The following is a 14321-nucleotide window of genomic DNA, read 5'->3' on the forward strand; positions in this document are numbered from 1 at the left end:
GATTCTGAATAGTTAGCATGGATTTACAAAGAGAAAGTCACGCCTAACCAGTTTGATAGCCTTCTACAATGAAATGACTAGCTCAGTGGATGAGAGAAGAATAGTGAATGCTGTTTACTTTGACCTCAGGAAGGCTTTTGACACTGTCTCCCCTAACATCCTCATAGGCAGGCCTAAGTATGGCCTAGATAAGGGGTCAGTGGACTGAAAATTGGCTGAACTGCTGAGGTCGAAGGTTGCCATCAAAGGCCAGCTGGAGGCCAGTCACTAGCCATGTATGCTAGCGACTGATACAGGGGCAAATGCCGTTTATTATCTTCATTAATGACCTGGATTGATGGGACAATGCACAATCAGCAGGTTTGCAGATGGTACAAAACTAGGAGGAATTGTTGATGCACCAGATGGTTGTACTGCCATTCAGAGGGACCTCAGCAAGCTGGAGAATTGGGCCAGCAGTAGTCTCATGAAAGTCAACAAAGAGAAGTGCAGAGTTCTGCCCCTGAAGGAGGACCCTATGTACCAGTACAAGCTGAGGGCTGACTGGCTGGAAAGCAGCTTTGCAGAAAAAGATCTGGAGGTCCTATGGCACAAGCTGAACATGAACCAGCCATGTGCCCTTGCAGCAAAGATAACCAACATCATTAGGAAGGGCTGCATTAGGAAGAGTATCATCAGCAGACAGAGGAAGGTTATTATCCCTCCTCTACTCAGCACTGGTGAGACCACGACTACAGTCCTGTGTCCAATTCTGGTCTCTCCAGTACAAGACAGACATGGACATACTGGGACAAGTTCAGTGAAGGGGTGTATAGATGATTAAGGGCTTGAAGCATCTGACACATAAGGAGAGACTGAGAACACTAGGATTGTTCAGCCTTGAGAAAACGGGGGAATTTTATCAAGTTGTATAAATGCACATGGGAGGGAGTAAAAAAGATGGAGCCAGACTGTTCTCAATGGTATCCAGTGAAAGAACAAGAGACTTCAGATAAAAACACAGGTCAGAAGAAATTAGTGTTGGGACAGGAGTTTGCGTAAGAAGCATCTGCTAAAAATGCCAAATCTTGGATAACAGCTTTATATGCAAATTAGTGCTACAGTTCTACCTACCATCATGGTCAAATCTCAAGATCTGTGCACACACACCACAACTTTGTATATTCTGCTTTTTTTCCAAATAACAACACAGACATCTTGTTTCATTTGTTATTATCAGCATCTTATTTGAGTACGATCACTGCCTTAAAATATTCTGCTTTTCAAAACTTCAGCGATAACATTCTCACCTTCTAAGATAGTCTTCGGGTCTTTATGACTTGACACTACAGTACTCAATTTTCTTCTCTTTTCCCTGTTAAAATGTACATTACTTCAAAATGAGTATTGAGAGGACAGTTACTTTACAAGAAACATAATGAGGAACTTCTAGAGATAAAAGCACAAGCTGTTGTATCATGAGCTAAAAATACAATGCTCCAAGAACTTGCAGTGTTTTCCATTTCTTTCCTTCACGCACAGAACCTTCCAAAGCCATGCTGGAATTAATAGCATTGGGTCTGTGTGGCTCAGACTTTCAGTGTAGCCTACACACTCACTTCTTCTGTTTTATGTATTCCCTTATCTATTACCCTGTGTTTGCTCACAGAAACCCCAGGAAACCAGTCAGAAGCTAAGAGATTTCCAACAAATACGCTCAGCACATTCCTCCTCATACAAAAAAATAGGCCTGAAGTCCAATTATTTTAAATTCTCATTCCTATCACAATATTTTTAATATCCAGAAGCAATCAGGACTTTGTTTTTACTTCAAAGAGGGTATCTACACACTATTTACAGCAATTAAGTAGCATTCTTCAAAGTATTTAATTTCCTCTTCAATTTCTCCTCTATACAAATAGCATTAATTACACAATTATGAAGCATTCTTACTATTTCTGCTTTTTATATAACCTAAAACTAATATTCTCTCTAACAAGGTAATTCTATCATTTCTCTGGATTCATTCCAGGAAAAAATGTTTTTCCCCTTGGTATTTGTACATTCGCTATTGCATAAGTTTGTTAAGATCTTTCTTTTTAACTTATGCCACATACATACATTTTAGATTTGGATTTAATCTAAATGTGATCTTACTGGTCTTTCTTAAGTTCTTGCTTAACTACAGAAGGAGGGGCATGTCCTGGAAGATTCTGAATACAACTCTTCAGTTTTTCAAGCCTCTGGATACATAGAGTCAGTTTAGAAATGCCTTCCACTATACTTTTGTCAGCCATAGGAAGTACAGAATCTGCAGCATGTTCTTCTTCTCCTAGCTAAAATATAATCAGATACGGAAACAATCAAGTACTTAGGTATATACTGGCTATTCAGTGAAGTTGCAGAATTAAGTGTTTTTTTTCTTCATACCTATCAAAAGCATAAACTTTTGGCATACCAGTATTTTACTGCAAAGCTATTAGACAACTTCCATCAGCTTTCAAGCTGTTTTTGTAATTAGCAGTAAATAACCACAAGTCCTCAGATTTCAGCTCATGTTCACCATAAAGATAAATAGATTAATGAATGACTTTATTGCTACAGTCAGTGTTATTGATAAAATAACATGGAAATAAATTATAAATTATGCAAGATTAACTTAATACATTAACTTTTCACATAAAACATGGTTTTATAATCTTTTTAGAGAAAGGTTTAACACCTAGTAAAATACATGATCAATAGCATTAACAATATGAATAAATATCAAAAAATTATTTAGACTCTCTTTGTCTTCCAGTTATTACTTATCAAAACAGAGACAAAGTCACAGTTTAACTTACTTCTTCCATCAGTTGAGCTTCTTTTCCAAACCACTTAAAAACAACAAAAAATATGATCATCAGTCACTGAAAAATTAAGCTCCTAGTCCAAAACAGAAGTATGAAAATATTTTTTTACATAGCAAATAAATTCTTACCTTAGCCAAAGATTCTAATATCTGAAAGGAGTGGCATGGGGAACAGAATGAAAAAAAAAAAAAAAGAAGAATCAAGAACTGATACTAAGTACTTTAAATAAACCTTATATAGTTACACATTTACCATTTATACAATTTTTTTGTAATTTATCATTAGACAATGTCCTCATTTGTGTTAGAATCAGACATCTATCTACTAAAACAACTAAATTCAATGTTAGCTTACTGCAATATATGAAAAGAGAAACTGTTTTTCTAAAACAAAAAACACAATCCTACCCCTTTCCCCCCCCCAAAAAAAAAAAAAAAATCAACAGACTGCTTTGCTCTAAAGGAGCAAAGTACATACTACAGATAACATTTCAATGTTTTAATCCACATCTTCATGCTCAAGCTTTCAATACCAAGTTTTGTGTTTTTTAAAATTAATGAAAAAATGAATACAGAATACAGCCCTAGGGTTCAGGAAGGCATAAGGTAACGTCTACTTAGACGATTAAAAAAAAAGAGAAAGGTAAAGAATACTGAAAAATTAAAGATGCTCTTCTTTATCTTTTTTTTTTAAGAAAAAACATATTCTCTCACTTATTTTAACAGTTAAATATGAAGCATGCCCTAGATCCCCAGTCTCCCAATTATTAATCAAAACACAGACATAAGGTAAATAGCTTTATAGGTGTTAGACTTACCACTTTTATCAACCTACATACTATGAGAAGGTGAGACGAGTTCATCAAAAACCCACCTCTAAATCCAAAACCTTTTATCACTCAGAAAGGACAAAAAGTCAAATTCATCCCTGTATAAAGCTATGGAAAGGTTTATGAAGCTGTGAAGATCAGTGTTAATTACAAGCTTTCATTTCATAATGTACTATTGTGTCACTGCTTTGACAGCACTAATAAGAACTGACTCAGTCCATCAACCACAGGATTTCGTAATGGGATATCCCAACCAAGGCAATACAGTATAGAACGCTGAATGACAGGTAGGGCTACCAGACCAGGTTGGGCAGTGCAGATAAACCACTTGGGCCATATCCATGCTCCCTAGCTGGAAGAAGGGCTGAATTCAAGCTTATTCCACATGCTGACCCAAAAGACATTCTCCAGAATAAAACCAGAAAGTAAGTAGAACTATGAGCAGCATGGACAATCACTCAGTTTTGATTTGATTCAACTGTGACAGGCCCCCACGGCAGGCAGGTTTGAGACAGAACTGCTTTCACCTTTTTTCTTATAACAGTAATTCCAAAAACACAAAAGGGCTTCTAAACTTTAGACATAAGCTTTATATGAACAAAAATAAGAAGAGGTAACAAAAAAGAAAAAAAGAAAAAGAAAAGGCTTAGAGCAAGACCTAATAAGAGATTTATTATTTTAACAACCTTTAACAACCCTCATACTTTTTGTCCGTGAGAAACAAGTCTTTTCCCCGAGGCTCAGGTCAGCGGCTTTCTGGACTATAAAAACTCCATGTAATTCTCACTCTGCCTCCAGAAAATGTCTTCCTTTCTGACACTTGTGAGGCCTGGCTGTGCAATAGTCCGTCCATGCCTCAAAAATCTCCTAGAGTAAGTGTACTGTCTGTATTTTGATGTCTTAGATTAAGAACAATGTCTTTCTGGAAGGTACACAATAGTCAAAGACTACTGTGTAGGAGGAAAATCTTAGTCTGCATCTTCAAGAAAGTCAGGCTAGAATAAATAATAATCTCTTCCCTTTTGGTATGTGGAGAAATAGATATATTAGGGAAAAGAAGAAGTAAATATTGTTGTATTTTTAAGTTAGATAACTTAGATAACTCATGCTTCACAGGAAACTGGATGATACAGTCAGAAAAGTAAAAATTATAGATAAGAAATTTATGCTTTTCTGTTATTTCTGTTATGAATTTTCACTCTACCAAAACACTTGACATAAAAAAGGTCCTGATTGCAGAACTGTGAACACTTTCCACAACTAAAAACCTGCAGACACAATTCTTTAAACCTCTTTACAATGTAATGAAGATAAATTTAAGTAGTAAGTTTCACACTACATACTTCTCTTTCTTCGTCAAATGATGCTTCTAGCTGTGATGAGACTGTTGAGAAACACAACAGTGACTCAGTCATATCCTCATGACCTTTCTGCTGTTAAAAGAAAAAAGCAATACTTTTTTCTGTTCTACAGAGTCTTAGAATCCACACACACATACACAGTTAAAGCAGACTTTACATAGGCTTACAGTTCATCTCCTCCGGCAACCCATCACACCCCTTTTATATCCTATGCCACAGAAATACCACAGGCTCCCAAACTGACCCAAACCTATTCAGTCACCCACAGAAGAACCACTAAGGCCTTTACCATCCTTTGCAGTTCTTACTACTTTGTTGCCTACCAGCTTGACTTGGCAAGTGGACAGATTAACAGTTTAGGTAGTTTGAATTTTCATACTGTAAGAGAGTTCACAGCTGTAGAAGCTCTAGAAGAGCAATTCTGGAAGTGCTACTGGCCAGCAAGTAACAGACGACACTGTCACTGCAGATTTCATTCACGTGGACTTCCCCAGACACATCATCACAGAACACACCTCTGCTCTGCCTCCTGAGAGTTCTATATCAATCAGGAATCTTGCAATACAATGAGAAAAATAAATCAGTGGGGACACTTTACTCCCATTATCACACTTATGCCTGGCCTAAGTACCAGGTATATCATATTTACGCCTACTGTGACATCTGTTTTTGCTACATTTGCCCAGTTAAAGCTGCAGAGGGTAAGTCAGTACATCTCCGGGGCAATTAGCAGCAAGACGAATGGATTGACACCCCCACTCACTACAACCAAAAATAACAAGTTTTGCTGTTCAAAGAAGCTTTCAAACACCTTCAGGCAACAAAAGCAGGAATTTTTGTGGGCATCTATTCTGCTCTTCTCTGGCCACAACAAAGTGTTCTTCATTGAAGTGAACACTGAACTTCACTGCTGAGGCCACCTTTTAAGTATGTGACTCTAACACTCAACTTCTTACCTGTTCATTCTATTCATAGTAACTCACACGACGTGAACAAAATTGTAACATCTTTCCAAGGAGCAACAGGCTTGAAAATCACCATTTAGGGAAGTTTCCAGGCTTGTGGGCATTAGGCTTCAGGTCTTAAATACTTACAGACACAGAATGCCTAAATACACTTCATACCAACATCAGCCTCAGCTATTAGATTCTGAGTCCATTCAACTTAATTGCTAATATAGTAGAAAGCAATTTATTTTTTTAATAAGCACTTTACAGCCCTGTGCCTTATTGACCATCCAGATTACTTTCAAGCAGACACAAATAGTCCTAACAAGGAACTCAAAAGTCAGAACAGCACTCTCTTCTTCTTGACACCACCTTTCACTAGTCACTTTGCCATTAGAAAACACTATCTTGTCTCCCAGAACTTTTATTAGTTACATAAATTACCGTATACACACAATTAAAGTGTATAATTAACTTCTTATCTACCATTCCAGTCCAACCATGGCCACCAACTCTGAAACTTCACAGTTGTGAAGTTCAACTTCACTTCACTGTGAAATAACCTGAATCTGCATATAATACAGCTATCCTTGCTACTAGAGACAAAATCACTGCATTCCATATAAAACCATTCCATGATGAATGTACTTTTTTAACAGAATAAAGATCACAGACCGCTATCAGTATTACCTAAGACTTACAATTTATGCCTCACTTCTGCTGAGATCTTTTATCCTGTTCCTAGCCTCTTCTATTCATCTTCCACACAGATCAATGGCCAAGTGAAATAACGAACTAAATTCTGGAACAATTCCTTGATTTATCAATCACTATAAAGAGCATTGGACAGTGACTCCACCTTTGGCACAGTTTGTCATCAACAAATCCAATCATATATCCACAAACTATTTCTATTTTTGTTTTTTCTTCATCTGTCATAATTACTATTTCTGTGTCTCTGCTATTTGTTTTTACAGATTTTATGTTTTTCACATTAACAAAGATCTAAAAATTCATCACAGAAACCCCTAATATATTCCTCTGGATTATCTAAATTAAAGCATGACTTCTGGTGCAAAACCCTTCTACTGCTTGGCTTGATCACTACTACCTGAAACCACTGGTTTCTCGCTTTGCAAACTTAAAATAACACACATTAATTAATATATGTACTGAATCAGGAAACACTGACTGAAATAAACTTCCTGATATCTGAATCTGTAGTTCCAGAGGCATTAAATAATTCAAACATGAGATCTGAATCCATGCTTAGATATGGAAGAATATATGCATAAAGAATTCAAGGCCAATGACAATGACTTCAACAATGTAACAAATTACAGTACAGCTCCCAGCAACTATAAATTCAGATTCAAGAATGGAATTCATAATACTGACTTAAGTGTCTAAATTTTTTAAACAACAAATTGGGCAGAATCAGGTGTTTAACTCGTGATTCCCAAAAGTGAATTCTTTTAATTGCTAGAATGGCCAAATAAGCCAATCAGACACATTTACTTTGGTACTTAAGCATCTATTTCAGGTGCAACAATATAAATATACAAAAGGTAGTTATATCAGTGCAAAAACTGTATTTAGAAACCAACTGTAGTTTCAGGGAGAAAGTCTTAGTGGTTAGAACCATGTAGAATTACGTCCTCAATATTTAATCCATCGATTTCTAGGGCACACAATTTTATTAATTATATCAGTATTTATTGTTCCTGACTAAAGATCTACTCATGTTGGCAATTTTATCAAAAAAATATTTCTATTAATAGATGTAAATAGTTTTGTGAGCTATGAATAGTATTAGAACTGCAATATTACAATTCTAAGTACGGTTACAAAATCTCCCACTTATCAAAATATTACTACACATACACTTGAGTCTTCTTGTGCATCTTCCTCTTTCACATCAACATCTTTTTTATAAATATTTTCCAATGAGTTTATAATCTGCAAGAAAATAGTAACTACATTAAAAGAAAAATCCCTTAAACTAAGAAATATCTTTTTAAAATGCATATATTTTAATTAGAACTTTATAATTATAATTTGATGAAAAACACTACCTGATTAAGATGTTTAGTGATATCACCTAGCATCTGCAGTTCATCCAGCATACCATCTTTATTTAAAGATGAAATCTGTAAGGACTGATCTAAGTAAGATTCCACTAGACTTGTTGGTTTTAAAACCATAGGTTCATTTACATTTTCTGAGAACTGCTTTTTACTTTTTCTCTTCACATGCCTAGAAGATAAACCTTTCTTTGTTTCTACATTAGTGCTGGAGTTCATTTCCTTTCTTGCTTTCCAAACCTAGAGGAAATAAGCTGGATGTGACCCTAGGAGTTAAAGAACATAATAATTAGGAGAAAATATATGTAATTGCAAATTAAGATTTAACTTATTTGTAATTATTTTGCTTCAAGGCAAGTAGTTAATTTACAGTAAAAATTACAGTATTCACATGACATTTAACAGATCTGATCACTGATCTAGCAATACACATATTGCCTACTGTATCAGCTGTTGTTCTGGTAAAAAGCTACAAGGTAAGAACCTGAAGCTTTTACTGAAGAATTATAAAAATGATACAGTGAACAACATGTAATGACTGCTTTCAGAGGCAATTATGATAAAACATTCAAACAAAACAGGGATCAAAACCAATCAAAAATGTATATAATACTGGTCACCAGACATCAAAGGATTCTACAAGTAGACTCCTGAAATTCTGCTGAGCCCAAGGGAATTTCCTCAAGTATAAAACTACTCATGTTTAAATTCACTTCCTTTCTAGTTTTTCCAATATGAAGACATAAATATTTTCTTTAATTGGTATCATTATGGTATGATCTTCTAGCCATTTAGCTTCTAGGTTCTTCTACTTTTAATTAAAAAACCTTCTTTAGCTCCTTACATTTGCTCAATCAAAATAAATATGCCTGCAAAGCTCAAACGGAGGGGGGGGGGTGGAGGAAAGGAGAAGAAAAAGATGAGAAAACAGTCCTCACTGACCTTGTAATAAAAAAAGTTTTCCTAAGATAGAAGAAAAGTCTTAGTGGTTAGAAGTGGTTAGCAAAAATTTAACTGTGAATTGTAAAGGTGGCATTTTTCACAATGGCAATCAAAATATTACACTGAAAATAGTGAGTATCTATTGTCAGCTACCTTTGATCCAAAAGATAGATCTAATTTAAATTACAGGTGTGCCAACTACAGTCCTCCAGGTTCAAGCCATGAAATAATTAGGCCTTTATTTCTTGAAAAACACTTTAGGTAGCTCTCAGCTACCACCTGAGGCCTTAAAATTGCCTTGTCAGGACCCACAAGTAAATAAAACTAGCTGGAGGGGTTTTTTTGTTTTTTGGTTTCTTTTTGTTTTTTGTTTTTTGCTTTATTTGCAAGAGGTATTATGTTCATTTATAGTCCGTATTGAAGACAGAAAGTCAGGCAGCAAAGCAAATCTCACTAGCATAAACAAACAAAAAAGTTGACTTTTGTTGTTTCTCCTACATTTAGCCAGATGGGAGTACTGTCTTCATAAATGAACAAGATGACAGTGAAACTATAACTTAGTAGCATTGGTTTGCAAGAAGATACAATAATTTGAGGAAAACTAAAGATGCAATAAGGATGATAATTTTGTTTATAATTTTTTTTTCCTAAAGGAGTACCACATACCAGAAGTCCTATGGTAAAGCACACTGACATAGCCACTAATGTATTAATTCTGTGCTGTTAAGAATTGCTTAAAGATGTTAAAAAAAAAATAAAAAAGAAAGAAAGAAAGAAAAACATGTACAAAATGAAGGAAAAACAAGGAAGAAAAGATGCGACTACAATCACATTCCCTATAGCAACAGTCAGCTCTTTCCTGTTATCTTCACAGTGTACTATACATTTATAAAGGACCCCTCCTGTGACTGGCTAAAATGCTTTAGTATATAAGTTCCACATGCAAATACAACAAAACAGCTTCTGATCTCTGCAATGTACTCTATTGAGTACATTGCAATTCTGTCAATTTTCATCATAGACAAATCTCTTTATTTTTGTTTTCATTCAAACCTGTCCAAAGAGATATATATTCTGAGATATGACAAGTGCTGTCAAAAACTATGAAACTTTCAGAAACACACACACTACTAAATTTCAGGGGGAGCACTAATTATGTAAATCCTCTAATTCTTCAGAAGTGTCAAGGTGATGCTGCCCTTTTCTTGTAAAGAACACTAGTAACACTCTTAGTTAGGTTTGGACTAACAGACCTGTTTAACATTAGTACCCCAAACTGATATCGCAGTACTCCTCACGCACTGCAAATGAGTTTCAGGGAAATAGATATACTACCCATAAATGAGAAAACCCAAGTTCTTTCAAGCTCTTTTTTCTTAGCAATTCTAAGCACGTTCTTTTCTCAACTTTGGCTTCCCTAGACATATAGCATTAGCTGGTATCTTCCTTACCCTTTTGCATCACCTTCAGCATGAGGAAGAAGGACAAAATAACATACTACTTTGCCTGGCTAGCTAAGACAGAGGAAAACATTGCTCCCACTGTTTATTTTCTCAGTAGAATAAACAAATAAATAAATAAAATTGTGAAAAGCTATATGCTGCTCCATTAATACTGCTTCTTATGTCCAGGTAAATTGTATAACAAATGGCCAATACGGCAAATATCAGTGAGAATGGGGTAGGTCTTTAGGTCAAAAAAGAAAAAGGTTAGAAAAAAACTAAATGGAAGACTGCAAATCAACTGAGCCTTCCAAAATTAGATCATAACTGCTATACTGCATATAATCACTACTATGTTACACCTTCAATAATGGCTAGTAGAAAATAAATGAGGAAAAATGCAAAACTGGTATATACAGAATTTCTTCTGACACATATCTCCATCCCAAAAGACAAAAAGATAAAAACAAACAAAAAAGCCAAAAAGACTAAACATAGAACATTTTAGGAAAGCACAGAATGTAGGAAAATCATATACTTTGGTTCGAAATAACTTCTGGCATGTTCGAAAGCAAGTATTTTCACAGCTCTAGGTAAAAATAATAATAATAATAATAATGCTATGGTAGTAATAAAAAGGGTTCAGTACACTTGAGAATACATACAGATCTTTTCCTATAACCAAGTCAAAAAATAAAAGCTAAAATACAATTCCAGAATGATCAGAGACAAAATGTTGCAAGACAATCACATTTCCTAAAGTGCTAAAAACAAGCAGGCTTTTCTAGGCTTTCCTCATTTGGTTGAACAATACCAGCTTTAAGCTACCTTCTCCATAGCATAAAAACACCTTTGGGCTTATGTCTCCCATGTCCAGGATGCAACTAATAGAGTATTAAGGTTTCTATCCCTATTTTTTGTCTTCTTTAGAAGATCAGATTTTTTAATCTCAGTGTTATTGAATATTTATACTGATTTTTAGTCTAAAAATCATTATATATCTTAAATTAACCAAAGGAACACAATAGGAAAGAAGGGGTTAGTCCTTTTATACAGTACCAGCATGGGTCTTTAGTGTGACTGTAACTGCCACTACTGCATTCATGATTTCTGTATTTGTGGAAAACCTTCCTGTAAGTTGTAAGTGTTCATGAATTTTAAAATATGATTCTATTAATGGAAAGTTGGAGACACCCTGACATTACAGTACAACAAAATACTTATGACACAAAAAAATGTATTTTAAAACTTTCATTTCATGTGACCATTTCTCAGCGGATGGAAGCTCCTTCATACTTAAAAGAGTAATAAATGCATTCAAATCTTACATAAAATGAGGTAATGGCTGAACTAACTAAATCAACTTCTACCTTTCTGTAGCTTGCCAAAATTCTCTTCTATTTAATCTAAATGTTGAACTTTCAGTTCTGACATTGTCAGTCTGGCTCGTGAGATGACCATACCAGAGTAAAAAAATATTATTCTTCACTTCAATTGTTTTAATAAAGTATTAACAATATAACCTCAGTCAATAAAAACAAAACTGACTCATACTTGAAAAGAAAGCCTCTCTCAGTATTTTTAAGGGTGGGCAAGAAAAAAAAAATATTTTCTGACCTTTCCCAAAACAAGTTCCACACATCACACCCAATGCATTCCCTGGCACATTCCCAGGAGTTATTAACAAAATGCCTTTTAACTGCTGTAGTTCACAAGCTTAAACAAGCAGAGTCTGAGAGAAGTTGCCATTGTCCTGTCTCATAGTAGTACCTGCATCAGGAAAGTTTCTTAAATGTTTCTCAGTGGTTCTTCAGGTTGTATCTGATCCAGAACTAAGAAAACAAAAAGAGCATATGAGCATACTGCTTATTTGAGACACTCAACAGAGCACCTGCTCTGGGGCAGTCACCAACCCTCAGACAAGGTCAGCAACCACCTTCGCAATTCTTCTGGTTAGACAATCTCACATCACTTGTTTTTGTAATTTACTGATGGGGCTCCAATGCCTGCACAACACCAGGAGCAGCAGACTCCCCCACCATGACTGGAGCACTAACTATGGCATTATCAGCATAGTAAGTAATAATTAACGTTGAAAAAGCCCTTGGAGCTTTGACGATACCGCCAGCTAAAGCACCAAGGCAATTCAATGTGGCCCGACAGCACTTTAACGGTTTTACGAGGGGCTGCAAGCGCTGTGACGACGCCAAGCCGCTCGGGGCAGGCAGCGAAGGCAGAGGAGAGGAAGGGCAGAGGCGCAGACACACAGCCCAGCAGCAGCGGGAAGCCCCGGAAGGAAGCCCAACCTCCGCAGCGCGGCAGGCTCGGCGGGAGGAGGCGCTGGGTGTTCACTGACGCGGCCGCGTCGCCTTGCCCCGCCCGCCGCTGCGCCTGGCTCTGCGCGGAGGCGGGGCGGGGAGCGGGCGCGCGGGCGCCCCCCGCTAACGGCAGCCGGCGGTTCAAACGGGCGCGCGGGTGCCCCCTGCTAACGGCAGCCGGCGGTTCAAACGGTTGCCGCCGGGCGGGCGGGAAGCCGGGCGCGGCCTCCGCGGCGGCGGACTTTAGTTTAGCCGGCGGCCGGCTTGTCGTCTGCGGCGGTTGAAAAGAAAGTACCGTTAACAAAGCAACCGGCATGCTCATTAGGACGGCAAGGAAACTTGGAAAAGCTTTCTTGATGGAGGATGTGCTTATTTATCTATTTAGTACTGTAGTAAAAATGCTAAAGTATTATGTTGATTTTATGGTTGTGCTGTATTTTTAAATGTAGAGTAACAAAATACAACCCAGATATTACAATATCCTGCATACAGTCAAATCAGTAGCAAGCAGTCTGGGCACTAGCATCAGACGACCCCAGTTTATGCTATGTAATTAGGAAATGAACAATGTAGGATATCAAAAAGTGATTTAGTAATTTAAATTCTTCATTGTTACTGGAGATTCAGGTTTTAATTAAAATAATCCAAGATCAAAGTGCAATTGTATGTTGCTTCCAATGCCAATACTATCAGTTTTTATACTGAGAACAGGTGGTGTATTAATACTGAATAAAACCAAAACCTAGACATGTTCCTTTCAAGCAGAAAAGCCGTTTCAATTTTTTTTTTCTTTTAACAAGTGAAAGGAGAATCTCCTTCTCTTCCAGTGAAAAGGGAAAATTTTTCAATACACAGGACTTAAGACAGAATTCTGTTTTGGGGCTTTATTAAAACGTGCATGTACAGGAAGAGTATTAAGCCCACAAGGGAACTTCTATAATGGAAAATTCTCCAGTTACAAAGAACCTGCTTAGATCAAATATAAATTCAGGGAGACACTTAAGATGCAACAATATAGTGCAATGAATTTACTAACTGAAACAAAATTAAAATAGTGTTCGTTGATATGTACATGTAATTTTCACTGGAGTGCACAACTCCAGTAGGAGAAATGCATCCTTGAACAAGATACTCTATCCCTGTTATAACACACATAGTAAAACAGAGTAAAATGTACACAATAAGTTGGGTAAGTATTTGCAAATAAGGGTAGCTAATTTTTAGAAATAAAACATTTGTAAACATCTACAGCAGTATACATTTATGTCACCCATCCTCTCTTTGTTATTCTTTATCTTTCCTTAAGATAGATCATGCAACCAGGCAAATGGATGAATGTGATTATTCAGTCTAAGAAAAGATACTTGTGCAGAACAGCTTGTAAAAAAACGTGAAATATGGACTATAGTATAAGTATTGATTTTGTATATAAAATAAATGTCAATGTTTATTGTTGCACAGTAAAGTACTTGCAGGTTAGGAAAGGCTGTAACTAAGTCCAACCTGAGCTAGTAAAGGTTTTAATGTTATAGTGTTAGCACTTTGTGTGTTCTGAACAGGGTTTCCA

The 14321-nt window shown here is 36.4% G+C and overlaps 1 protein-coding gene across 1 annotated transcript in view; it reads right to left on the reverse strand.

Moving 5' to 3' along the window:
• LOC134137641 (uncharacterized) overlaps positions 1-13070 on the reverse strand; it is a 64167-nt gene extending 51097 nt beyond the window's left edge. The window contains exons 1-5 of the mRNA XM_062570861.1: positions 12528-13070; positions 8044-8292; positions 7853-7927; positions 2823-2855; positions 2137-2315 (exon numbers count right to left, since the gene is read on the reverse strand). Of these exons, the coding sequence (XP_062426845.1) occupies positions 2137-2315; positions 2823-2855; positions 7853-7927; positions 8044-8292; positions 12528-13070 (1079 nt within the window). The remainder of the gene's footprint in view (positions 1-2136; positions 2316-2822; positions 2856-7852; positions 7928-8043; positions 8293-12527) is intronic.
• Positions 13071-14321: the final 1251 nt, after the last annotated feature.

The sequence above is a fragment of the Rhea pennata genome, chromosome 2 (assembly GCF_028389875.1).
Source record: "Rhea pennata isolate bPtePen1 chromosome 2, bPtePen1.pri, whole genome shotgun sequence".
In the NCBI taxonomy this organism is placed as follows: Eukaryota; Metazoa; Chordata; class Aves; order Rheiformes; family Rheidae; genus Rhea; species Rhea pennata.